Source organism: Stomoxys calcitrans, chromosome 1 (genome assembly GCF_963082655.1).
Source record: "Stomoxys calcitrans chromosome 1, idStoCalc2.1, whole genome shotgun sequence".
Classification (NCBI taxonomy): domain Eukaryota; kingdom Metazoa; phylum Arthropoda; class Insecta; order Diptera; family Muscidae; genus Stomoxys; species Stomoxys calcitrans.
The window spans coordinates 11,709,642-11,734,920 of NC_081552.1; the positions used below are offsets into that span (position 1 = coordinate 11,709,642).

The 25,279-nt window shown below is 37.6% G+C and overlaps 2 protein-coding genes across 2 annotated transcripts; both read right to left on the bottom strand.

Annotated features, from left to right (window-relative positions):
- Positions 1 to 17,198: 17,198 nt before the first annotated feature.
- LOC131994245 (uncharacterized) lies at positions 17,199 to 18,571 on the bottom strand. Its single transcript, XM_059360872.1, has 2 exons — positions 17,506 to 18,571; positions 17,199 to 17,469 (listed from the first exon to the last, which is right to left on the bottom strand). Exons 1-2 carry the CDS (start codon positions 18,366 to 18,368, stop codon positions 17,427 to 17,429), a joined length of 906 nt encoding a protein of 301 aa, XP_059216855.1. The 5' UTR covers positions 18,369 to 18,571; the 3' UTR covers positions 17,199 to 17,426.
- Positions 18,425 to 19,750, bottom strand: LOC131995565 (uncharacterized). The gene is made up of 3 exons (XM_059364330.1): positions 19,516 to 19,750; positions 18,492 to 19,122; positions 18,425 to 18,439 (listed from the first exon to the last, which is right to left on the bottom strand). The coding sequence occupies exons 1-3, from the start codon at positions 19,566 to 19,568 to the stop codon at positions 18,425 to 18,427; spliced, it is 699 nt and encodes a 232-aa protein (XP_059220313.1). The 5' UTR covers positions 19,569 to 19,750.
- Between the last annotated feature and the right edge of the window lie 5,529 nt (positions 19,751 to 25,279).

The following is a 25,279-nucleotide window of genomic DNA, read 5'->3' on the forward strand; positions in this document are numbered from 1 at the left end:
AGCCATATTTATTATCCGATTTTGTTGAAATTTGGGGCAGTGAGTTGTGTTAGGCCCTTCGACAACCTTCGTCAATTTGGCTCAGATCGGTCCAGATTTGGATATAGCTGCCATATAGACCGATCCTCCGATTTAGGGTCTAAGGCCCATAAAAGTCACATTTATTATCCGATTTTGCTGAAATTTGGGACAGTGAATTGTGTAAGGCCCCTCGATATCCTTCCTTAATATGGCTCAGATCGGTCCAGATTTGGATATAGCTGCCATACAGATGGATCCTCCGATTTATGGTGTAAGGTCCATAAAAGCCACATTCATTATTTGATTTTGCTGAAATTTGGGACAGTGAGTTGTGTTAGGCCCTTTGACATATTTCTTCAATTTGGTCCAGATTGCTTCAGATTTAGATATAGCTGCCATATAGACCGATTTCTTGATTTATGGTTTTGGGCCCATAAAATGCTCATTTTTTGTCCGATGTCGCCGAAATTTGGAACAGTGAGTTAAGTTAAGCCTTTTGACATACTTCTGCAATATCGCACAGATCGGTCCAGATTTGGATATAGCTGCCATATAGACCGATATCTAGGTTTTAGGTTTTGGGGCCATAAAAGACGCATTTTTTGTCCGATGTCGCTGAAATTTGGCACAGTGAGTTTGGTAGGCTCTTCGACATCCTTCTTAAATTTTGCCCAGATCAGTCTAGATTTGAATATAGCTGCCATATAGACCGATCTCTCGATTTAAGGTTTAGGGCCCATAAAAGAGGCTTTTATTGTCCGATTTCGCCGAAATTTGGGACAGTGCTCTGTGTTAGGCTTTTCGACATGTTTATGCAACTTGGCCCAAATTGTTTTAGATTTGGATATAGCTGCCATGTAGACCAATATCTCGATTTAAAGTCTTGGCCCCATGAAAGGCGCATTTAGAATCCGATTTCACTGAAATTTGACACAGCGACCTATGTTCGGCTTTTCGACATCCGTGTCGTACATAGATCGGTATGAGGTATATGAGTATAAGGTATGAAATTTTCACCGAATTTTGATGAAAGGTGGTTTACATATATACCCGAGGTGGTGGGTATCCAAAGTTCGGCCCGGCCGAACTTAACGCCTTTTTACTTGTTAATAAAATTTAGAATGAACTTTAATCAAATATACTTTTTATACCCTCCACCATAAGATGGGGGGTATACTAATTTCGTCATTCTGTTTGTAACTACTCGAAATATTCGTCTGAGACCCCATAAAGTCTTACTGTAACCTTCATTGCGAAAGGACGTGTCAAGTACGGTTGCGCACAAAAAATCAAAGTGATCTTGTTTAAATATCGTTTGAAGTTTTGAGGAATTACAGTGTGATCTTACAATGGCATCAGCCCAAAAAGAAGTTATCCTTTGCAATCAGTGCGAACTACAAATTAAAGATAAGCATATGAAATGCTGTGATTGTGATTCGCATTATCATTTTACCCCTTGTTGCTCTATACAGCAATCATCATATTCAGGAATGACCGCACAAAAGAAGGCGATGTGGAAGTGCCATAAATGCAGAGAACGTAGGCTCTCTACAAACTCATACCATATCGTTGTCTCTCCAGCAGACAAAAACAATCAAAAACAGAAAAGAACTAACGAAGGAGAAGATGAAGTATTCGATGAAATAAACAAACGCTTTAAAAACAATGCAAACTTCAATACCCCAACAGGTACTCCAAATCAAAACAACACCGAAAATTTGCAACAACAATGCATCAATGTTAACCAGCAAGTGGCTGAGAGTGAGGTAATGCAGATGATGATGAAGAGTATGTCGCAAATAACAACACAACTGGCAGCGATAACTACGCAATTGCAACAACAACAAGGCACACTTCTTCAAATAAATGAAAACATCACCAACCTTAACGACAAAGTCATTGAACTACAAAATCAAAACAAGGAAAAAGAGAAAAGAATAGATGACATGGAAAACAAAATGCATACACTGGAACAAAAAATTATTCGAAAAAACATAGAAATAAATAACATACAAAACGAAGATATAAACGTAAATGAAATTGTTCAACTAGTTGCTGGAAAAGCAAGTGTGAATATTGAAGAAAGCGACATAGATAACGTATATCGAACCAAAAATAAAAAGAAGATCGTGGTAGAATTCTGCACAATGAGTAAAAAAAAGGAATTGATGGCCAACATCAAAGGTCATAGACTAGAAGCAGCAGATATAAACAAAGATGATGGAGACGGTAAAAACAATAAATATATCTATGTCAACGATCAATTGACGGCACACAAAAATCGATTGCTTTGGTTAGCAAAAAAGAAAGCCAGAGATGTGAATTGGAGATTTGTCTGGGTAAAGGATGGCGAAATTTATGCGAAAAAACAGGAAAATGAATCAATGTTAAAAATTATATCGGAATCGGATGTAGAAAAAATGATTTAAAAAATATATTAAAATATTAAATAATCAAAAAATCAAAATACATAAAAGCAAACAAAAAGATAGTGACTTTTTCCTCGGCCACATTCATAGGATTGGTCAGCCAAATTTAATAAAATAGAAAAAAAATAAAAAAATGAAAGACAGCAAAACCCAAACATTAAACAGCTTTAATGAAATAAATGAATTAAATGAATTACATAGGTACCAAATGAATTTCATATATCTGAACATTAGGTCTTTAAGAAAAAATTTCAACGCCTTTTTAACAGATATAAATAAAATATTAGATAAAGTGAAATTAATCATACTAGTTGAAACCAACATAATGGACGAAGAAAACTGCCTATACACAATCCAAAACTTTAATGGTGTGTTTCTAAACCGCAAAAATAAAGGTGGAGGAATAGCAGTTTACATGCGAAACGATATAAACTTTACCGTAAAATTATTAAATACAAAGAGCTTTGAGTCATTAGCCCTTGAGATGTGTATAGAAAAAATCCCTATTATACTTATGCCCATATATCGGCCACCTTCTCTAAATGTAAAAGATTTCATAAACGAACTTGAACTAAACATGAACTTAATAAATAAAGGAAAAGTGTTATTGGTTGTAGGAGATATGAATATTAATATAGCCAAAGAGAAAGACAAATCAACTGCTTTGTATCGAGACATGATGTCCGCAAATGGACTACAATGTGAGGTGAACACAATAACGAGGGACGCTGGCAAAGGTAATGGATCATGCATTGATCATATGTATGTCCGAACAAACAAAATAACGACCGCTCAGGCCTTCGTCATTAGAAGTATACTCTCTGATCACTATGCCATTTTCGGTTGCCTTAAATACACAAACAAAAAAAACACAAAAGATCAACATGTTTCTAGTAATATACACTGTGAGAAATCAAACCAAGAAAATAAAGTTAAAGTTAGCATTGATAAACGCAAATTAAATTGGTTTATAAACAACACAAGCTGGGACATCGTTTTAAACCAAAATAATACTTGCGAAGAAAAATATCAAATTGTATGCAAAACATTTCACGAAATCTACAATAAATCAAAACAAAACAAAAGAAAACTCAAACAAAGAAACGACTTTCCATGGCTAAACGATCAAATTATAAAGTACTGTGATGTGAGAAATAAATTATACCAAAGCTATAAGAAAAGCAAAAACAATACACAGAAAGAAAAAGAATACAAATTTTTTAACAATAAATTAAATGTAATCATAAATAACGCAAAAAACGAATATAGAAGAAGAGAATTTGAAAAAAATAGAAACAATATAAGAGGAACTTGGTGCCTTATAAACGACATTATTGGAAAAAAGACTGATAATGTAGACGATGTTATAAAGAAAAACTTTAAATCAGCAGACCTAAAAACTATAACAGAAAACTTCGCAGTTAAATTTAAGGAAAACGTAAATAATATTATCCACAAATGCGAAATAAAAACATTAATTCAAACTCCACGTATTGTTCAAAACACAATATTTCTTGAAAATACGGATGAAGCTGAAATTTCCAACATTCTCAGAACTCTGAATGTCAACAAAGGAGCAGGAGTTGATGGAATAAGGCCTATAGATATAAAAAACAATGCGAGAAAACTTACCCCTGTAATAACCTCACTTATTAACTCGAGTATTGATGAAGGAATAGTTCCGTCTGATCTTAAAACGTCAATAGTCAGACCTATTTACAAATCCGGCACAAAATCAGACTATAATAATTACAGGCCTATTTCAATACTGCCATTATTTGAAAAAATACTAGAAGAAGTAATAGTGAGAAGATTAAACGGTTTTTTGAATAAATATGGTATCATCAACAGACAACAGTATGGTTTCCAAAAAGGCAAAAATATAAATAAACTGTTAGGTCATTTCTCGTCTTATATAAATCAACAACTAGATAATAATATGAACTGTTTAGTATTGTTTATAGACTTTAGTAAAGCATTTGATACCCTACCCCATTCAAACCTTTTAAGTGTGTTGGAAAGAAATGGAATACGAGGACAATGCCTAAAGTGGTTCAATGAATATTTACATAAAAGAACGTTCAAAGTTAAAATTGATGCCAATTATAGCAGTGAAATGCAATCCAATTACGGTGTACCGCAGGGTTCAAAACTTGGACCCATATTGTATCTAATATATGCAAATGAATTAATAAACGTCACGACAAACAGTGAAGCATTTGCATATGCAGATGATACAGCCATTGTTGTGCGTCACAAGGACCCATCAGAAGCTGTAAAAATCTTGCAATCTGAGTTCAATGTTATATCAAGATGGTGTCACGACAATGGTCTGATAATCAATGCAAACAAATCTAAAGTTATGCATATTCGCCAACCACATCTAAAATCTTCAAATATACAAATAAAATTCCATAACTACGATTGTCTACATGACAATAAATCTACATATGAAATGTGTAATGGAAAATGTGATCAATTTCTTGAAGCTGTGGACACGTATAAATACTTAGGCGTAACAGTTGACCGAAACTTCAATTGGAAAACACACATAAACTTGCTAAACAATAAACTTCGTTCAACATCCTATATATTGTACCATTTGAATAACTGCGCACCACTCTCCATAACTAAACAAGTATACTTTACACTGGGTGAATCGCATATCAGACACGGCATAACGGCCTTTGGAACCTCAAGTCACATTAAAATTATACAAAAAACTCAAAAAAGACTAATAAAAACCTTAATGAGAAACAAATCGCACAAAGAAAACAGCAATATCTTAAATACTATAACACATAGAAACACTCAATATACACAAAATCAAAACCAACACTATGAATTTTCACCAGAAATGGTCTCGAACTTTCTAAAACAACATAACATTTTAAACGTAACAAATCTTTATAAATCTGTGATAATGAATGAGTTCGATGATATAAATCTGCTGAAACCCATTAACCACACATACAACACAAGAAGAAAATCAAAATCACTATTTAAAACGCCAAAAATTAGAACAAAATACGGAAAAAATGCCCTCAACTATCAACTGCCAAATACCTGGAATGCAATGCCATCGGATATCATCACCATAACCAGCCAAAAGAAGCGTAAAAAAGAAATCAAAAGGGTTCTAATCGCATCGCAATGAAGATAACCATAACCATTATTCATTAATTTATTAATTAGTAATATTTTAACAAACATAATAATGCAACTTTTTATATTCTATATACTTTTTTTTTTTTTTTTTTTTTTTTTCGTCCTTGCAAACAAGCTCAGCTTCGCGAGGAGAAATTGCTAAATGTATCTTGAAGTTATGAATTTCAATAATAAAATGTTAAACTAAAAAAAAAAAAAAAAAAAAAAAAAAAAAAAAAAAAAAAAAATATATATATTCTTGATCGTCGTGAAATTTTATGTCGATCTAGCCATGTCCGTCCGTCTGTCCGTCCGTCCGTCCGTCCGTCCGTCCGTCCGTCCGTCCGTCCGTCCGTCTGTCTGTCGAAAGCACGCTAACTTCCGAAGGAGTAAAGCTAGGCGCTTAAAATTTTGCACAAATACTTTTTATTAGTGTAGGTCGGTTGGTATTGTAAATGGGCCATATCGGTCCATGTTTTGATATAGCTGCCATATAAACCGATCTTGGGTCTTGACTTCTTGAGCCTCTAGAGTGCGAAATTCTTATCCGATTGGGATGAAATTTTGCACGACGTGTTTTGTTATTACATCCAACAACTGTGCTAAGTATGGTTCAAATCGGTCCATAACCTTATATAGCTGCCATATAAACCGATCTTGGGTCTTGACTTCTTGAGCCTCTAGAGTGCGCAATTCTTATCCGATTGGAACGAAATTTTGCACGACGTGTATTATTGTGACATCCAACAACTGTGCCAAGTATGGTTCAAATCGGTCCATAACCTGATACAGCTGCCATATAAACCGATCTTGGGTCTTGACTTCGTGAGCCTCTAGAGTGCGCAATTCTTATCCGATTGGAACGAAATTTTGCACGACGTGTTTTGTTATGACATCCAACAACTGTGCTAAGTATGGTTCAAATCGGTCTATAACCTGATATAGCTGCCATATAAACCGATCTTGGGTCTTGACTTCTTGAGCCTCTAGAGTGCGCAATTTTTATCCGATTGGAATGAAATTTTGCACGACGTGTGTTGTTATGACATCCAACAACTGTGCTAAGTATGGTTCAAATCGGTCCATAACCTGATATAGCTGTCATATAAACCGATCTTGGGTCTTGACTTCTTGAGCCTCTAGAGAGCGCAATTCTTACCCGATTGGAATGAAATTTTGCCCGACGTGTTTTGTTATGATATCCAACAACTGTGCTAAGTATGATTCAATTCGGTTCATAACCTGATATAGCTGCCATATAAACCGATCTGGGATCCGATCCGATCCGATTCCGATCCGATTTGCCTGAAATTTTGTACAACAGATCCTCTCATGACCATCAACATACGTGTTAATTATGGTCTGAATCGGTATATAGCCCGATACAGCTCCCATATAAATCGATCTCTCTATTTTACTTCTTGAGCCCCCAAAGGGCGCAATTCTAATTCGAATTGGCTGACATTTTACTCAGGTCTCCAACATATTATTTAATTGTGGTCTAAACCGGATCATATCTTGATATCGCTCTAATAGCAGTGCAAATCTTTTCTTATATCATTTTTTGCCTAAGAAGAGATGTCGGGAAAAGAACTCGACAAATGCGCTTCATGGTGGAGGGTATATAAGATTCGGCCCGGCCGAACTTAGCACGCTTTTACTTGTTTTACACTTTTTTTCTAAAGCAAGCCAAAGTAACAGCTGATAACTGAAAGAAGAAAGAATGCAATTACAGAGTCACAAGCTGTGAAAAAATTTGTCAACGCCGACTATATGAAAAATCCGCAATTACTTTTTGGGCAACCCAATAGCTGCCATATAGAACGTTCTCTCGATATAATGTTATGAGCCTATAAAAGTAGCATTTTCCATCCTATTTCCATAAAATTTCGCACAGCGAGTTCCGGCACCCTCGAAACCTTTTTGTAGAATATCGTTCAGATCTGACATATAAACCGATCTTGGGTCTTGACTTCTTGAGCCTCTAGAGGTCGCAATTATTATCCGATATGCCAGAAATTATGTACTACGGATCTTCTCATGACCATCAACATGCGTGTTTATTATGATCTGAATCGGTCTATAGCCCGATACAGCTCCCATATAAATCGATCTCTCTATTTTACTTCTTGAGCTCCCAAAGGGCGCACTTCTTATTCGAATTTGCTGACATTTTACACAGGTCTCCAACATGTAATAATATAATAATAGCAGAGCAAATCTTTTCTTATATCGTTTTTTGTTTAAGAGAAGATGCCGGGTGAAGAACTCGGCAAATGCGATCCATGGTGCAAGGTATGTAAGATTCGGCCCGGCCGAACTTAGCACGCTTTTATTTGTTTTTTTTATCCCTCCTACCCTTGGACAAGCTTCCACAATAGTCTAAAAGTTTTATAAAAACGTGGCCTTAAAATATATGGGTAACTTAGTGAATGCAAAGAAGTGTAATTGAAAAGAAAGTTATATTTCATATGGTGTAAAAGAAGGCGCAGCGAAGCCGACCGGGTTCAGCTAGTTTATTATAACACTACTATATTCATACTTATATCCAAACAAAGTCCGATCTTAATCATGTTTGGTTCAGGTGCCGAGAAGCGAGAACGGCCGTTCATGTGATGGACGGGCCTAAGTCGGATGATTGATCTATATAACAGCTATATCTGCCATGGAGTTGGGACCCTAAACCGACATATCGGTCTATTTGGCAGCTATATGTAAATATCGTCCGATATGGCCCCTAGTGCAAATCACTGTTTAAAATTTCAGCAAAATCGGAGAATGAATGCGCCTTTTATGATCTTTTGACCCTAAAGCTGAAGATCGGTCTCTATGGCAACTATATCTAAATATAGTCCGATCTGGACCATATTTGCGACAGTTGCTAAGAGTCTTGATGCAACACCCCCGTTTCGAATTTCAGCGAAGTTGGGTAATAAATGCGCTTGTTATAGGCTTAAGACCAAAAATCGGCAGATTCGTCTATATGGCAGCTATATCCAAATATGGTCCGACGAGCAACAACATTGGACAATAAATGCGCTTTTTATGGGCCCAAGACCTTAAATCGAGAGATCGGTCTATAGGGCAGCTATATCCAAATCTGGACCAATCTAGGCCAAATTGCAGAAATATGATAAAAGGCCCACCACAACTCACTGCCCTAAACATCGACGACATAGGACAATATATGCTTCTCTTATGGGCTCAAAACCTTAAATCGAGAGATCGGGCTAAATGGCAGCTATTTACAAATCTGGACCGATCTGGTCCAAATTGCAAAAAGATGTCGAGGGGCCCTACGCAACTTACTGCCCCAAATTTTGGCAAAATCAAACAATAAATGCGCTTTTTATGGACCTTATATCGAGAGATCGGCTTACATGGCAGCTATATCCAAATCTGGACCGATCTGCGCCAAATTGAAGAAGGATATCGAGTAGTCTAACACCACTGTCCCAAATTTCACAAAAATCGGATTATATATGAGCCTTTATGGGCCTAAGACCCTAAATCGGGGGATCGGTATATATGGGGGCTATATCAAGGCAGAGTCCGTTATAGCCCATTTTCGAACGTAACCTGCTTATGGACAAGAAAAGAATCTGTGCAAAGTTTGAGCTCAATGCCTCTTTTTTTTAAAGACTGTAGCGTGAACAGACAGACGGACGGTCATGGATAGATCGTCCAAGATTTTTACAACGATGAAGAATATATATACTACATAGGGTCGGAAATGGATATTTCAATGTGTTGCAAAAGGAATGACAAAATGAATATACCCCCATCCTTCGGTGGGGGATATAAAAAACGCATGAAATTCAAAAAAAAAAAAAAAAATATATATGAAATATTTATTTGAATCCGACCAATTGACCGTGAAATAAAATGTTGATCTAACTTGCCTCTCAATGAGTCCATTGTATCGCGCGCTTTCTACCATGTGGCACCGTCTTGTTGAAACCACATATCATGCATGTCAAGCTCTTGCATTTTGGACGAAGAAAAGTTGGATATCATCTCACCATTCACTGTTACATGACGATTCTCATCATCATTAAAGAAGTATGGTCCTTCTGGCTGATCTTAACGCCAAAATCGACAATTCTGCTTATTTATGTACCCATTGTGCCAAAAATGAGATTCGTCGTATTATGGAAGAAGCGAGCGATGAAAATTCCTAACAGAGAACTTATTTTGATAATAAAATTTATTTCAATTATGGTTTAATTATAGACCAAACTTAAGATTTCTAACAGTGAAACAAAACACGAAACGTGCGTGAGCTGTTTAAATCGGTGCTGCTAAAAATATAATAGCTAAAAAGTCACGCTTTAAAAGGCGATTCTAAAACTCTCCCCGATAAGGAGGCTCGGAGATTCGCTGCACAGGCTGCCCCAAAGACTACACGTCTATATTCGGAAGCTGCAAAACAGCAGTCAGCCAAAACACTGCGGTCATGTGGAGGGCATCCCATGCCCAAAAGAACTAGGGTGAACAATTTGAATATGCGTCCAAGAACCTTTGCAAATGTCTCTAGGGACAGCTTAGTAAAGTAAGTTGTCGACAAAGGTGAAGAGCAGGGCTGCATATCTTGGAGCAATAGCGAAATTGCCTGGGCCTCCTCCAGTTTGTAACGATTCAGTCTGGTATCGGAGCCGATACAAACTAATTGCTTTCGGGGATCCACGCTCAATTGAAATGTATCAATGCGCCGCAAAGAAGATTGGCGAGATCTGGCCAGGCGTAGGCTGGATTTAGTCAAGAAGGAAGATATTCATTCTCGACCAATGGGACACGCTTGGATACCAAGGACTCCCTCAGACACTGAATCCATCATTGGGGGACTAAGGGAATGTAAACTCAGTCTTTCAACCACCGACTGGAAGATTGGTAGATTCGATTATGGAGATCGAAGACATGCAGTATTCGTACTAAACTCCGACTATCTCGGAGACTTCGACAAGTCAAAAGTACCCTTCATAGAAGCGTAAGTGGGTCCTTAATTTCCGCCTCTAGGTATAGCAACATTCTCATCCATTCTTTTTTACGCACTTACCATACACAAACATTCACACAATAGACAAAAGCTTGATGCAAAACATCAACATAATAATTTCCTTTTACCACACTCTTATGGCCGGGCATACAGGACACTCTATGGCTAAATACAATGTATATTGTGCTATTGTGAATGTGTGTGTATGTGTGTTAGAAATGGAGGTATAATTGCAAGAACTATCCCACCTACCGGACAACAATTGTTTCACTAAACTGCCATTGTCGAGAATGACCGACAAATTTTATGAAAATGTTACACAAAGCGCTTTCAAAGCAAAAGCAAAAAAAACTTAAAAGTTACAAAATGTTTAGGAAATTGTTCACGTGCTCATTTTTAGTATCCTCCTCCACATCGCTTGTGTTTTTGGTGTTCTTTGTTTTGCAGTTTTAAATTCAACAAAAATAAACGGAAATGGAAAACAAGACTACCTAAGAGTATCCAGCAAGGATTGGTATATTAAGTGTGGTCAATTGGATAAGTTAAAAAAAATCTAAAATTAAAAAAAAAAAACAGTAAGGAAAGGCTAAAGTCCGGCGCAGCCGACTATATAATTTGCTACACCACCGAGTCTCCCTACTACTTTTAATGTATACTAGCTGACCCGAGCCCGCTCCGCTGCGCCTTCTTTTACTTTATATGGAACAAAAGTTTCCTTGGAATATTTATTTTCGACAATTAAAGATCTTTTAGTGAAATACCATGCTACGAAAATAGTATATCGCTTGACTAACAGTTTAACAATATAAGTGCCTTTATCTAAATCCCATATGAACTTAATTGGTCTACGAATTTAAGGTTGGATGTAAGGTGTACTCCATACTACTTCATTTCAGCCCGATATTCTCATGATGTATGATCTAGTGGTGTTTTCGGGGGAGAGGTGGTCCCCCAGATACTTTGCCCTGAAAAATATCAGCATTGTGCTCTTCTCTCAAATACCATTTATTTAAACCCCATATTGCCATTGGCTTAAGAGGAGTTTACAGGATGAGGCGTCCCCCAAATACATGGCCCAAAATTGGTTATCAAATTCGTTTTCTAATTTCAAATACCTTTCATTTGAGCCACATATTGGCATGGTCGAAAATTGTTTTCCTTTTGTGGGTGTGTTGGGAAAGGGGTGATGCCCTAAATACATGGTCCTACACTTGGATATCAAATTCGTATTCTACTCCTAAATACCTTTATTTGAGCTCCGTATTGCGATGGTCACTAAAAAAATGCTGTTTGTGCGGTATTTTGGGAAAGGAGTAGACCCACAGAAAATTGATCCCGAAAATGGGTATCAATTCTTGCTCTATCCCCCAATACCTTTCATTTAAGCTCCACATTGACATGGTCGGTAAATATGCCCGATTTAGGGGTGTTTTGGGGATTGGAGTGGTCCCCCAAACACTAAACCCGGAAAATATATCAACAACGTGCTCTATTCCCATATATCATTTATTTGAACCATATATTGCCATTGCCCTCAAAATTGGATATCAAATTCGTTTTCTAATCTCATTTAAACTCCTTATTGCAAAAGTCAGCAAATATGTCCGGTTTGGGGTATTGGCCCTAAAAACTATGAATATTAAGTTCCACTCTCGTTAAGACCCAAATTGTCTTGGTGAGCAAAAACGTCCTATTTGGGGGTTGTTATGGTGGTGGAACGTCAGCTAGACAGTTGGCCCCTAATGTTGATATCATTGGGGTCTACTCCCACATACCTTTAATTTGAGCCCCATATGTCCATAGTGGGCAACCATGACCGGCTTGGGGTGCTTTGGGGAATGGGCGGCCACTCAGTGCATTGGCCTTGAAAATATATAGGGGATTCAGGTTGTACTTTAAAAACCCTCTTATTTGAGCCTCATATTGCAATAGTCAGAAAATACTTACTATTTGGGTAGTGTTGTGGGGGTGGGGTGGCACCATAGACACTTTTCCCGAATATTGATATTAGATTCGTGCTTTACTCCCAAAGACCTTTCATTTGAGCCTCATATTACCATGGTCGTAAATTTGTCCCCTTTGGGGGATGTTTTTGGTGAGAGGTGGCCCCCCAAACACGTGGTCCCATATTTGGATATCAGATCCGTATTCCACATTCAAATACCCTCTATTTAAGCCCCATATTCCCATGGTCAATAAATAAGTCCAATTTAGGAGGTGTTTTGGGGAAGGGGTGGACCCCTAGAAACGTGGTCCAACATTTGGATATCAGATTCGTATTGAACATTCAAATACCTTTTATTTAATCCCCATATTCCCATGGTCAGTAAATAAGTCCTGTTTGGGGGGTGTTTTGGGGAAGGGCTGGACCCCTAGAAACGTGGTCCCACATTTAGATATCAGATCCGTATTCTACTCGCAAATACCTTTCATTTGCGTCTCATATTTCCATGGTCGGTAAATATGTCCGATTTAGGGGTGGCTTGGGGTGGTCCCCCTAGCACTTGGTCCGACAATTGGATACCAGATACGCTTTCTTATCCTAAATACCTTTCATTTGAGTCCCATATTGTCGTGATTGATCTAAATATATGTTTGGTAGGTTTTAGGGTGGGGCAGCCCCCCTAGGTACCCCATCCGAAATTTGGATACGAAATTTTTATTTTTAGGCTACTATTTGAGAGCACACAAAATTTCGCTTAAATCGCACCACCCATCTCCGAGATCCGGCGTTTCTGAAAATTAGGGTAAGGGGGAAGGTCCTATCGGCAAAAAAATATATATGGGAGCTACATATAAATCTAGGCACTCCGATTGCCGAGTTGGAGGCGTGCTTGGATTGCCAGAGCGGGGGTCTTGGATTGGATTACCACCAGAGGCCTTGGACTGTTGCTACTGTGGTATCACAATTGACTTAAAATTGTCTAAGAGACTTTTTAAAGGACTGCCACTCTTACCTTACCTAACCTACATATAAATCTGCACCGATTTTGATGAAATTTTGCACACATATTAGGACGTTAAACGAATCACCTCGAGCAAAATTTGGTAATGATCACTCTAAAATTTTAGCTTCTGCAGCCTTAAAAGACCACATCGGGAAGCTATATCTAAATCTGATCCGATCCTGGGCGTAAAAAAAAAACACTCTAAAATTTTAGCTTCTGCAGCCTTAAAAGACCACATCGGGAAGCTATATCCAAATCTGATCCGATCCTGGGCGTCAAAAAAAAAACACTTCGTGTCAAATTTGGTAAAGATAGGGCCAAAATAGTGGCTTCTACAGCCTTAATCTTTCAAATCGGCTGAAAGATTTATATGGGATCTATCTGATCCAATTTTTATGAAATTTTACACACGTATAAAGAGGTCACACGAAGCATCTCATGCTAAATTTTGTAAAGATCGGACCAAAAGTGTGGATACTAAAGACTGAAAAGGCCACATCGGATGGAAGATATATATGGGAGCTATTCCAAATCTGAACCGATTTTGATGAAATTTTATACACGTATTGGGCAGAATTTACAGCTTTAAAAGGGCATATCGTGTTCGTCCTCGGACGAAAAAGGTGACTTTTGCAAAATTTTATGAAAATCGGACAACAAATACGCCCTGTACAGACATAGCTAAATAGAATCAGTAAGTGATTCGGCTTAGAATCGGTATACTTATCGATGGGTCTAGCTCTTCTCCTTCTTAGCGTTGCAAACAAATGCACAAAGTTATAATACCCTGAACCACAGTGGTGGTGGAGGGTATACAAATTATGAGGATTCTCCACTTTTGTTTTTTTATACCGATAACCGAAGCACGGGGATGTCTTCATTTTGTCGTCGTGAGTAACACATTCAAAACTCCATATTAAATCCTACATATATAACATAAAGTTTTGGTCTTCGTGATAGAAAATTATCATGTCCCTCCGTTTGTTGAAATCAATTTCGAAGAAATTTGAAACAAGGATTTGTGTTTAACCCCTCGACATCGTTGCTGAATATTGTCAAAATTAGGCTACATTTGGATATAGTTGCCATATAGACAGATCTACCAATGGCAGGTCCTGGTTTATTATTTGATTTCGTTGTAATGTGCCACATGGCGTTGTATTACATCCCTCGATTTCCTTCCAGGCCGGGTTTGGTCCAGATGGGAGCATATTTGGATATAATTGCCATATATACCGATTTCCCGATGTAAGCGGTAGGGTCCATGAAATATTTTGATATAGCTGCCATATATGACCTGTTAGGACTTGGTTTCACAATAAACACATTTACTACTCGATTTGTTTCCAATATTGCATGGTGAATATGGTCTAGGTCGGTAAAATGGAAAAAAATTTTTGGGTTATATATTTTTCATCTGATTACTTCGAAATGTAGATAAGAGATACATTTATCGGTGGTGGTGTGTACCCATGAATCCTAAAATATATGAAAGAAAATTTGGGGTTTGGGGGAGGTTTAAATGGTACATCCTCCTAAATTTCATTCTATTTGGATAATAACCAACATCGCAAGACTCGGCCACAACGAACTGTAACGAGGAAAGTCGTTTCGCTCGTTTTCCTGCCAACATATTAAGTGCCATATAATTTAAGTCTTGAAACATGATTATCGTTGTTGAATTATTAAATGTTTGAATTATTATTGAGTGATTATTTAATTACTGCACCTAGTCCATTTGGCCACGAAGCGGAGTTGAACTACTATGTCGTAGAATCGACCCTTTTTGCATGGAACCAACGAAACATAATTGGTGTTTTGTCAACGGAAATATAGGCAACAACACCACACAAGAGTGAGTTTTAGCAGTGTTCAACGTGGAAACAACTAATCACAGGCCTTAGCAACAGAGTGAATTGTGGTAAACAAGTTACTGTTATCCCGAATGGTATAAAAATGGGCAAGGCCAGCTTGAAAAGGAGCAGTCAAGTAGCAGTATCCAGACAAGTGCAGTGAGAAATTTTAGTGTGCTGAGCATGAGTGACACAGGCTTTAAATCGATATAGGCGCCATCGTTTTGCCCGGTGTCCACTAGACATAGGAGCCGCTGAGCCAGTGAACAACTGACCCGCCTACCCGTGATCCACGCCGTGAGTGAACCACAACTCCGAGACCAAAGTTGCAGCACCTCGCCTTAGTCCTCCGGATATAAGAGCTGCTAAGCCCGCGAATACACCCACGTGCCATCTGTCCATGACTACAGTAAACCACGTCTCCGAGGCCAAAGTTGCCAGCACCTCGTCTTTGTCCTCCAGACATAAGAGCCGCTAAGCCCGAGAATACACCCATGTGGTATCTGTCCACGACCAACAGAATGAATGGTGTATAAAGGTCAAGGCCAGCTTGAAAACGGATAGTCAAGTGGCAGTATCCAGGTAAATGGAGTGGGAAACTTTAGTGTGCTGAACCTGAGTGACAGAGCCTTTAAATCAACATATTCGCCAGCGTTTTGCCCGGTGTCCGCTAGACATAGGAGCCGCTGAGCCCGCGAAAACACCCAAGTGCCATCTGTCCACTACCTCGTGATTTAGTGCCGCAGTCACGCCGTGAGTGAACCATGCCTCCGAGACAAACATAGCCACCACCTCGCATTTGTCCTTCTGACATAAGACCGCGAGCACCCGTTCGTGCCAAGAGTCTACGGCCATCACCCCTTGATTTAGTGCCGTATCCACGCTGTGAGTGTACCACCACTCAATTTTGTCCTCCTGACATAAGAGCAGCTAAGCCCGCAGAAACGCACTCGTAACATCTGTCTACGACCGCTAAGGCATCCTGCCATGTTAAAATTTCTCTATAAGTGGTGTCACTATGCCACACGCCGTTCGGACTCGGCATAAAAAAGAAGGTTCCTTATCATTGAGCTTAAACTTTAATCGGGCTGCACTTGTTGATATGAGAGTATCCCCTGTTCTTTAATGCAATGTTCATGGAAATTTAATAGACTGACCCGGCCTCGGTAAGTTGTACCCCAGCAATCAGAGGTAAAATCGTCGTTACAGAACTTATCATGCTTTTACTTGTTTTCTTATCGAGAAAAAAAAACCAATGTATTTCGATGCATTTGGCAATTGGAGAGTGACCCCACTCTAACACAGGAGTTTGAAGTACAGTGCCATAGATCTCCGACTTAAGCGTAGCAGCTTCGTCTTCCGTTCGCCACCAATTTCTATTCACCCACCATCGACAGCGACCTTTGTATGATTTCACTTATAGAAATTTGCCTATGATTTGGTGTATAGTAATACTCAAATTTCAGCAAAATCGGATACCTAAACATCCTTCAAGAGTTGAATTTTGTACAACCCACATCAATCGATTAAAATTTGCAAATTCACTCCCACCTGTTTTGCCTTTTGGGTAACTGTGCGTACAGCCACATTTAAGACACATTTTCTTTCAAATTTCATTGTTTTCTTCCATTGTATTTTTTTTTTTTTTTGGATATTTATGATTTTCTTGATTTGCCCAACTTATCACACTTCCTCCATGGTCAGCTGTGAGCTGTAGTAAAACGAAATGAACAGGAATTATTATAGTGCCGCGTGAGATAAGGATGGTGGAACCTCCGTGGTAAAAAAAAAAAAAAAATAACTCTTTGCAATTTGAAGTCTGAACAAAGAATAATTTTTATTTTCATTTTAAATCTTAAAGAAAACTAAGTTACAATATAATAAATGATGATTAAAGTAAAAGCTAGATTTCTTGGAATTATACAATAAAAGTTACAAAACAATTTCTTATTAATTAGTTGGTGTTAACAATGATATTGGTTATATGAGACAAATATATTTATTGGTTATTCAGCGTTAATTATGACCTAAATCAATAGGTTAACGTTCTCGGTGGTTTTGGTGGAGATAATAAGGTGGGTGTCGTAACTGGTTTTGGTGGAGACAATAAGGTGGGTGTCGTAACTGGTTTTGGTGGAGACAATAAGGTGGGTGTCGTAACTCCTCCCCCCTTAAGATAGAGCGACGGCCACAATGAAGATGTTGTGGTCGGAGTGATAGGCTGTGGAGGTGGAAAGTGGTGTTTGTACGTATTTTTTCGTTTAATGACAATGATGAGTATGGTAATGACTACTATTGTGCATACTAATGATGTTGTTGTTGTGACTGAGTGAACTGTTGTAGTGGTTATTTCCAGGTTGCTAATTCTGTTGTTGGTTAGAAAGTTGAAATCCTCGAGTTTTTGAAGACTAAGTATTTCGATTGTGGAGTTTACGGAAATGTTGCTGTTTGGTAACGGGGGTATGTGGAGTTGATCCCAATATGCATCGGTATCATCGTGGTATGTTATACCATTTATTGAGACGTCACAGTTCTGGAAACGCACAAGGGCTGTGTCTTTTACTGTGAGAGTTTTGATACTGCAAGTAGAATTTATTAGTGTCTCTGGTGAGTGTATAAAAAGTATTAGGTTTTGTTCCACTTGTGTGATCGATTCCCTTTTTCCAACGTCACTAATTGGGCAATTTGCTTCTTTATTGTTTATTAAGTTTCCAATACATAACGAGTATTTGGTTTCTTCCTGTCGGATCGGTATACCGCAATAATATGTTCCTTCGATCGATGGGCAAAGTGTTTTGTGATGGTGTGTGGAATTTTCATTAAACAGTATATATGGTTCTGTTATTATTAACTTAGTTATGTTTATTGGTAAAGGAATTATGTGGTATAGAAAATAGTCTTCTTCAGAGACATTCGGTACAAGAATATTAAAAATGATATTTGTTTCATTGTAGTAGGCTTGCATGCCTAGCATTTCATAAATATTTTCGATAGATCTGACTTCAATATTTTTTTGTTTTAATTTGACTTCTATGTTTTCGAGTTCTTCCGGGCTGAGGAGGAATCTTGAAATTATATTTAGTTTTGACAGAACTACTGCCTCAGCTATGTTTGTTAAGTGGTGTGTTAGAAGGTCGATGTTGTAGTTTATCTGGTTGAGGTATTGTGTTTGTAATAGTATGTCTTCTTCCTGTTTTATTTTATTAGTTGTGCTCGACATGTATCTTTCTATTGTGTGCTGTTCGTTATTTATGTGGGATGTTATGTTATTGAATCTTTCAATCATTTTAAAGTTGATTGAATGTTCGTGTGAAAGTGTATATGTAACGTTGTTTAGGTTTGAGTAAATGTTTTCTATCTGTTGATTTATTGTTCTAGCGTCTTGGTCATCCATGTTACCCGTTATGAATTTAATCACGGAACCTAGTCCATTTATTAGCCCTCTTCTCTGTCTTTTAATTGGGTATAATGCTAAAAACTTGGTCTTTAATTCTGCAAGTTTTAGCTTAGTTATTCTTACGATGTTAGGTTCAAATATATGTTTCTCGAAAAGGTCAAGATTGTATTCTATAACGTCAATGTTTGTTTTGTAGTTTTCAAGATTAATGATGTGAATAAAGCTGTTGAGATTTGTGACGAATCTTGCGGGGCCTAAACGCAGTGGTAAAATGCTTTGGTGTGTTGGCAAGTTGTGTACCTCGATTATTTGTGCCTGAATTGAAGGAATTCTAAAAGTGAAAGATTAGTGTTAGTTTGTGTGAGAAGAGCGTGAGGGTAGTTCTGGTCAATGTTCTATCCCTAGTATATATTCATATTAATTTACTGAATTATTGTTTATTTGTTTATTTATGTACTAAACATGTAGTAATAGTATAGGACATTTCTTTTTCTTTTTGCAAAGGCTATAATAATTCTTGATACAATTAAAATTTTAGTTTTTATTTATTTATTTATTTATTTATTTTTTTTTTTTTTTTTTTTTTTTTTTTTTTTTTTTTTTTTTTTTTGATATTATATTTTTCTTAATTTACTTAAAATAATCTTAGTTCCATTTTTATTTATTTTTTTTTTTTTTTTTTTTTTATTATTATTTTCTTTTCCACACACACACAAACACTTACATAAGCCCGATCAGGAAGTTAGTGATGCTCGTTCTCCTTGTTGATTTCGTCATGTTGTGATTTGTTGTGTCCTCCTAGGTTCCAGTGGATAAAGGGTTGATACCCACTATCTCGTTGTTGGCTTGATGTGTGTTTTCGTGTTTCCTCCAAGGGACAACGAGATTGTCCACTGAACTGCCGACTGCGCCAGATAAGGATGGTGGAACCTCCGTGGTAAAAAAAAAAAAAAAATAACTCTTTGCAATTTGAAGTCTGAACAAAGAATAATTTTTATTTTCATTTTAAATCTTAAAGAAAACTAAGTTACAATATAATAAATGATGATTAAAGTAAAAGCTAGATTTCTTGGAATTATACAATAAAAGTTACAAAACAATTTCTTATTAATTAGTTGGTGTTAACAATGATATTGGTTATATGAGACAAATATATTTATTGGTTATTCAGCGTTAATTATGACCTAAATCAATAGGTTAACGTTCTCGGTGGTTTTGGTGGAGATAATAAGGTGGGTGTCGTAACTGGTTTTGGTGGAGACAATAAGGTGGGTGTCGTAACTGGTTTTGGTGGAGACAATAAGGTGGGTGTCGTAACTCGTGCGTGTCCAAAAGTGGTTCACATAAATGTTTCTATAATTGCATGGGTGTACATCCTGTGGCGAATGGGTCAGTCTTATCTGTCTGTCCGCTGTAGAGTTTGATGGTGCACCTACCCGCTCCCATATTTATACTCTGCAACAGCATCGGAAACTGGGAAAATGAACATGTGTGTGTAAAAATGTTTGCATTTAAGGGATCCCCATGCATAAGTGATTGTATGTTGGTATAGGCAACAGCAAACAAATGGGTGTGTGGTTGTTGGGGAGTCTCTAAGTGTGTGTGTGATTATATGCGTAATTGAAATTTCAAAAGTGAAAAAAATGCGGCAGCACTTACAATTTGCACCTTCGCTTGGTCAACAAACACTAGAAATGGAAAAGCAATGATTTTTTTTTCTTTCTTCTTTTGGATGTTTATCTGTGCGTGTATGGGTGTGAGCTTGTGACCACGGCTACAAATGTGTATGTGTATATTCTTGGGATGGAGTTCAAATGCGCAACCATAACTGTGATGGCGAGGTTTTGCATAACTTGTACAGCTTCACATTTTTGTCTGCTTTGGGATTTTTCCCACACACACAAACAGATATGTATTTGTTCAAAGCGACACTATTATTCACTGTCATGGACCCGCTTGGCAGTCTACTTTAGTTTTTTCACCAAGAATTTTAAGTGTTTTCCAACATGTGAAATGATAATAAAATTGAAACTGTGAGCTTCCATTGAATTTTTTGGAGTTTTTTTTTTTTTTGTATTACTCTACTACCGCTCAGCTCGTTTTATGGGGCTAGTGGTTGGTGTTATTGTTGATGGTGTGTGGGTGTGCATCCAACATCGTTGGATTTTTCATTACTCACAAACGAATTTTTCATTTATTTGCCGAATACATGCGATTATCGTAAAGTTTATAGCAGGACATGTGCATTAAGTTGAAGGTAAATAGATTCATACTCTCCCACATTTACTAACCATCTGGTATCATCAGCATAGAGTCCCTGTTTCTCTCTCTCCTAGCCCTCATGTCGCTTGGTGCAAGGTTGTAAAATAATTTATTAAAACAACTCTCGTAGCAGTTATAAAATATAAATAACACAAAATGTGAATAGATTTTCATCTAAGGACTATTAAACTTAAGCATAGCCAGCTTATGTGGCATTGCCAAAAGCTTCTATGGGTATGAGTTCCTATTTCTATCTCTCCAAGGTTTGCGACGATTTATTGCCCTTGTGTTATTCTCACTATGGGACTGATGCAAAGGGGAATTGGTATGTGAGATTCAGCCAAATATAAAAGAAAAACTTAAAATTCAATTTATATTTCAACCTAAATTTGCTCAATTTAATACTCGTGCCTGGAATTCTAAAAATGACTACAACTTAGATTAGAATAGCATATAAAGGTGATTTTTAGTAGAGACTGTATTGGAAAAATGTAGGGATGATTACACTTAGTATTGTTGTAAAATATGCAGGTGTTAGGAAAATAATACTTTCCATTCCGTTTTTAATGCCCATATCTCTTTAAAGCCATACAATGAAAACCATATCAAGTAAAAGCGTGCTAAGTTCGGCCGGGCCGAATCTTATATACCCTCCACCATTGATCGCATTTGTCGAGTTCTTTTCCCGGCATCTCTTCTTAGGCAAAAAACGATATAAGAAAAGATTTGCTCTGCTATTAGAACGATATCAAGATATGGTCCGGTTTGGACCACTATTAAATTATATGTTGGAGACCTGTGTAAAATTTCAGCCAATTCGAATAAGAATTGCGCCCTTTTGGGGCTCAAGAAGTAAAACAGAGAGATCGATTTATATGGGAGCTGTATCGGGCTATAGGCCGATTCAGACCATAATAAACACGTATGTTGATGGTCATGAGAGAATCCGTCGTACAAAATTTCAGGAAAATCGGATAATAATTGCGACCTTAGAGGCTCAAGAAGTCAAAAACCCAGATCGGTTTATATGGCAGCTATATCAGGTTATGAACCGATTTGAACCTTATTTGACACAGGTGTTGAGAGTAAGAATAAAATACGTTATGTACAATTTCAGCCAAATAGGATAGGAATTGCGCCCTCTAGCAGCTCAAGAAATCAAGTCCCCAGATCTGTTTATATGACAGCTATATCAGGTTATGGACCTATTTGAACCATACTTGGCATAGTTGTTGGATATCATAACAAAACAAGTCGCGCAAAATTTCATTCCAATCGGATAAGAATTGCGCACTCTAGAGGCTCAATAAGTCAAGACCCAAGATCGGTTTATATGACAGCTATATCAGGTTATGGACCGATTTGAACCATACTTGGCACAGTTGTTGGATATCATAACAAAACACGTCGCGCAAAACTTCATTAAAATCGAATAAGAATTGCGCACTCTAGAGGCTCAAGAAGTCAAGACCCAAGATCGGTTTATATTGCAGCTATATCAAAACATGGACCGATATGGCCCATTTACAATACCAACCGACCTACACTAATAAGAAGTATTTGTGCAAAATTTCAAGCGGCTAGCTTTACTCCTTCGGAAGTTAGCGTGCTTTCGACAGACAGACGGACGGACAAACGGACGGACGGACGGACAAACAGACGGATGGACGGACAGACGATCTAGCGATCGACATAAAATTTCGCGACGATCAAGAATATATATACCTTATGGGGTCTCAGACGAATATTTCGAGTAGTTACAATCAGAATGACGAAATTAGTATATCCTATGATGCAGGGTATAAAAATCAGTATATTGTTTTTTTCTTAAGAAGCTAAGTTTGTTTAGTTCCTCACTTTCATTTGGCTCCTAGCGTATGAGTTATATTAATTTTTTTAGAACTTTAAAATAAATCTACGAAACATGGGCCAAAACAATAAAACCTACACCAAAACCCACATATACCAGTATATAGCAATGGAGTATTTACTTCCTTATTTTTATTTGGACAAATTATTGGGCCATTGTGATACACTAGTGAAAGGAACATTTGTAGAAGAGACAAACATGGATTAAATCTTCAGATAATAAACCAATGGAACGATAAGGTAATGAGCACACCTATATGCAAATATGCTTACATGATTGTGTTCGAATATCTCCGGAGAAGCATTGACCTGCACCCAAATACTCTGTCATTTTGTATAAGACCCCTCTGAACTCATAGGTTGGTTTCTTTGTTTTAGGGATTGCGCTTCTGCACCCCTTACTTTGAGCAAAACACTTCTAAGTTAATAAGACAGTTTTCATACCCTCCATGAAAGGATGGGGTATACTAATTTCGTCATTCCCTTTGTTACACCTTCTAATACGGACCCATGTCCTTCTGTTCATCTGTCAAAAGCGCGCTAAATTTCAAAAGAATAAAGTTAATCGCCTGAAATTTTGCATAGGTAATTCTTATTAATGTAGGTCGGTTGGGATTATAAAGGGTGACTTTTTAGCTATTATATTTTTGGCAACACTGGTTTAAACAGCTCACACACGTTACGTGTTTTGTTTCACTCTCAAAGTCTTCAGTTTGGTGAATAATTTAACCTTGTATAGTCTTACAAGCGAACAACGCTTGCAAACTATTGAATTTTATTATCAAAATGGAGTGAAGATTAGCCAGAAGCTACCAATGCATCCAGAAAAAGTCAGAGTTTGGTGCGGTTTATGGGCTGGTGGCATCATTGGACCGTACTTCTGCAAAGATGATGCGAATCGCAACGAAACTGTAAAAGGTGAGCGCTACCGTGAGATGATATCCAACGTTTTTTTTTTTTTGCCCAAAATGCAAGAGCTTGTCTTGCATGACATGTGGTTTCAACAAGACGGTGCCACATGCCACACAGCACGCGTAACAATGGACTTACTGAGAGGCGAGTTCCATTTCAAGTTCGGGACCGGTCACTTGGCTCCTAGATGCGATTTAAACCTCGCGTCAATTGACCTATTGAAAGACAACATTGAAGCATTTATTCGTGAGATACCGGCCGAAGTGTTGGAAAAAGTATGCCTAAGCGGATGAACTATTTGAGACGCATTCCAGCATTCATGAAATAATCTTCAAGTATTAAATCACATGGACCGTATATCGATTTAAATAAAGATATCATACAATTTTCTGAATTTTATGTCGAAGAGCTGAAAAGAGTTAACTGTACCAAATTTCAGCGAAAAAACAGGAGATCGGTATATGTTACTGTTAAATCCAAATTGGAGCCCACCTTCTCCCAGAGGCTAGTATGTGCGCCTATGACATCAAACGCCTGTGTTTAAATCCCTTCGTGAACATCTTAAAAAAATTTCTATCTGTGGGTATCCTCTTACTAATGCTGGGTACAACTTCTCTACCAAGTGGTGTCGCTATGCGGCACACCGTTCGGGCTCGGCATAAAAAGGAGCCACCCACTCAGTGAGACTAAACTTTTATTATTTATAAGGGATCCCCTGTTACTTAATGGAGCGTTCATGGGAAATTTCCGATGTTGACCAAACCCGATACGAATGTCGAGGGGGACACTGTGACTACTTCCAACGAAACTGGATAATAAATGCGCCTTTAATGGGCCCAAGACCATAAATCGGAAGATCGGTAAATACGGCAGATATATAAAACCAGTAAGGAAAGGCAAAAATTGGGAGGTGCTGAATTTATAATACCCTACACCTACACTATAGGAACAAAGTGGGAGCTATATCTAATTCTGAACCAATTTTGATTGACCTAGGCGGCTGCTTTCAGATGGGTTTATGAACAATCAGTATCAAATTTCGAGCAAATATGTTCAAACTGCAATAAATATGGTGACAACATTATTGCAAATCTGATGAACATATATATGGGAGCTATATCTAAAGTTGAACCGATTTCAAACAAACTTCACAGATATTTTGGTACTCGTCGGAGAAAGCGCTGTACAAAATTTTGTCAAGATTGGTCAATAAATGAGCTAGAAGTGACCATAGAAGTGAAAATCGGGCGATATATCTATATAAAGGGTGATTTTTTTGAGGTTAGGATTTTCATGCATTAGTATTTGACAGATCACGTGGGATTTCAGACATGGTGTCAAAGAGAAAGATGCTCAGTATGCTTTGACATTTCATCATAAATAGACTTACTAACGAGCAACGCTTGCAAATCATTGAATTTTATTACCAAAATCAGTGTTCGGTT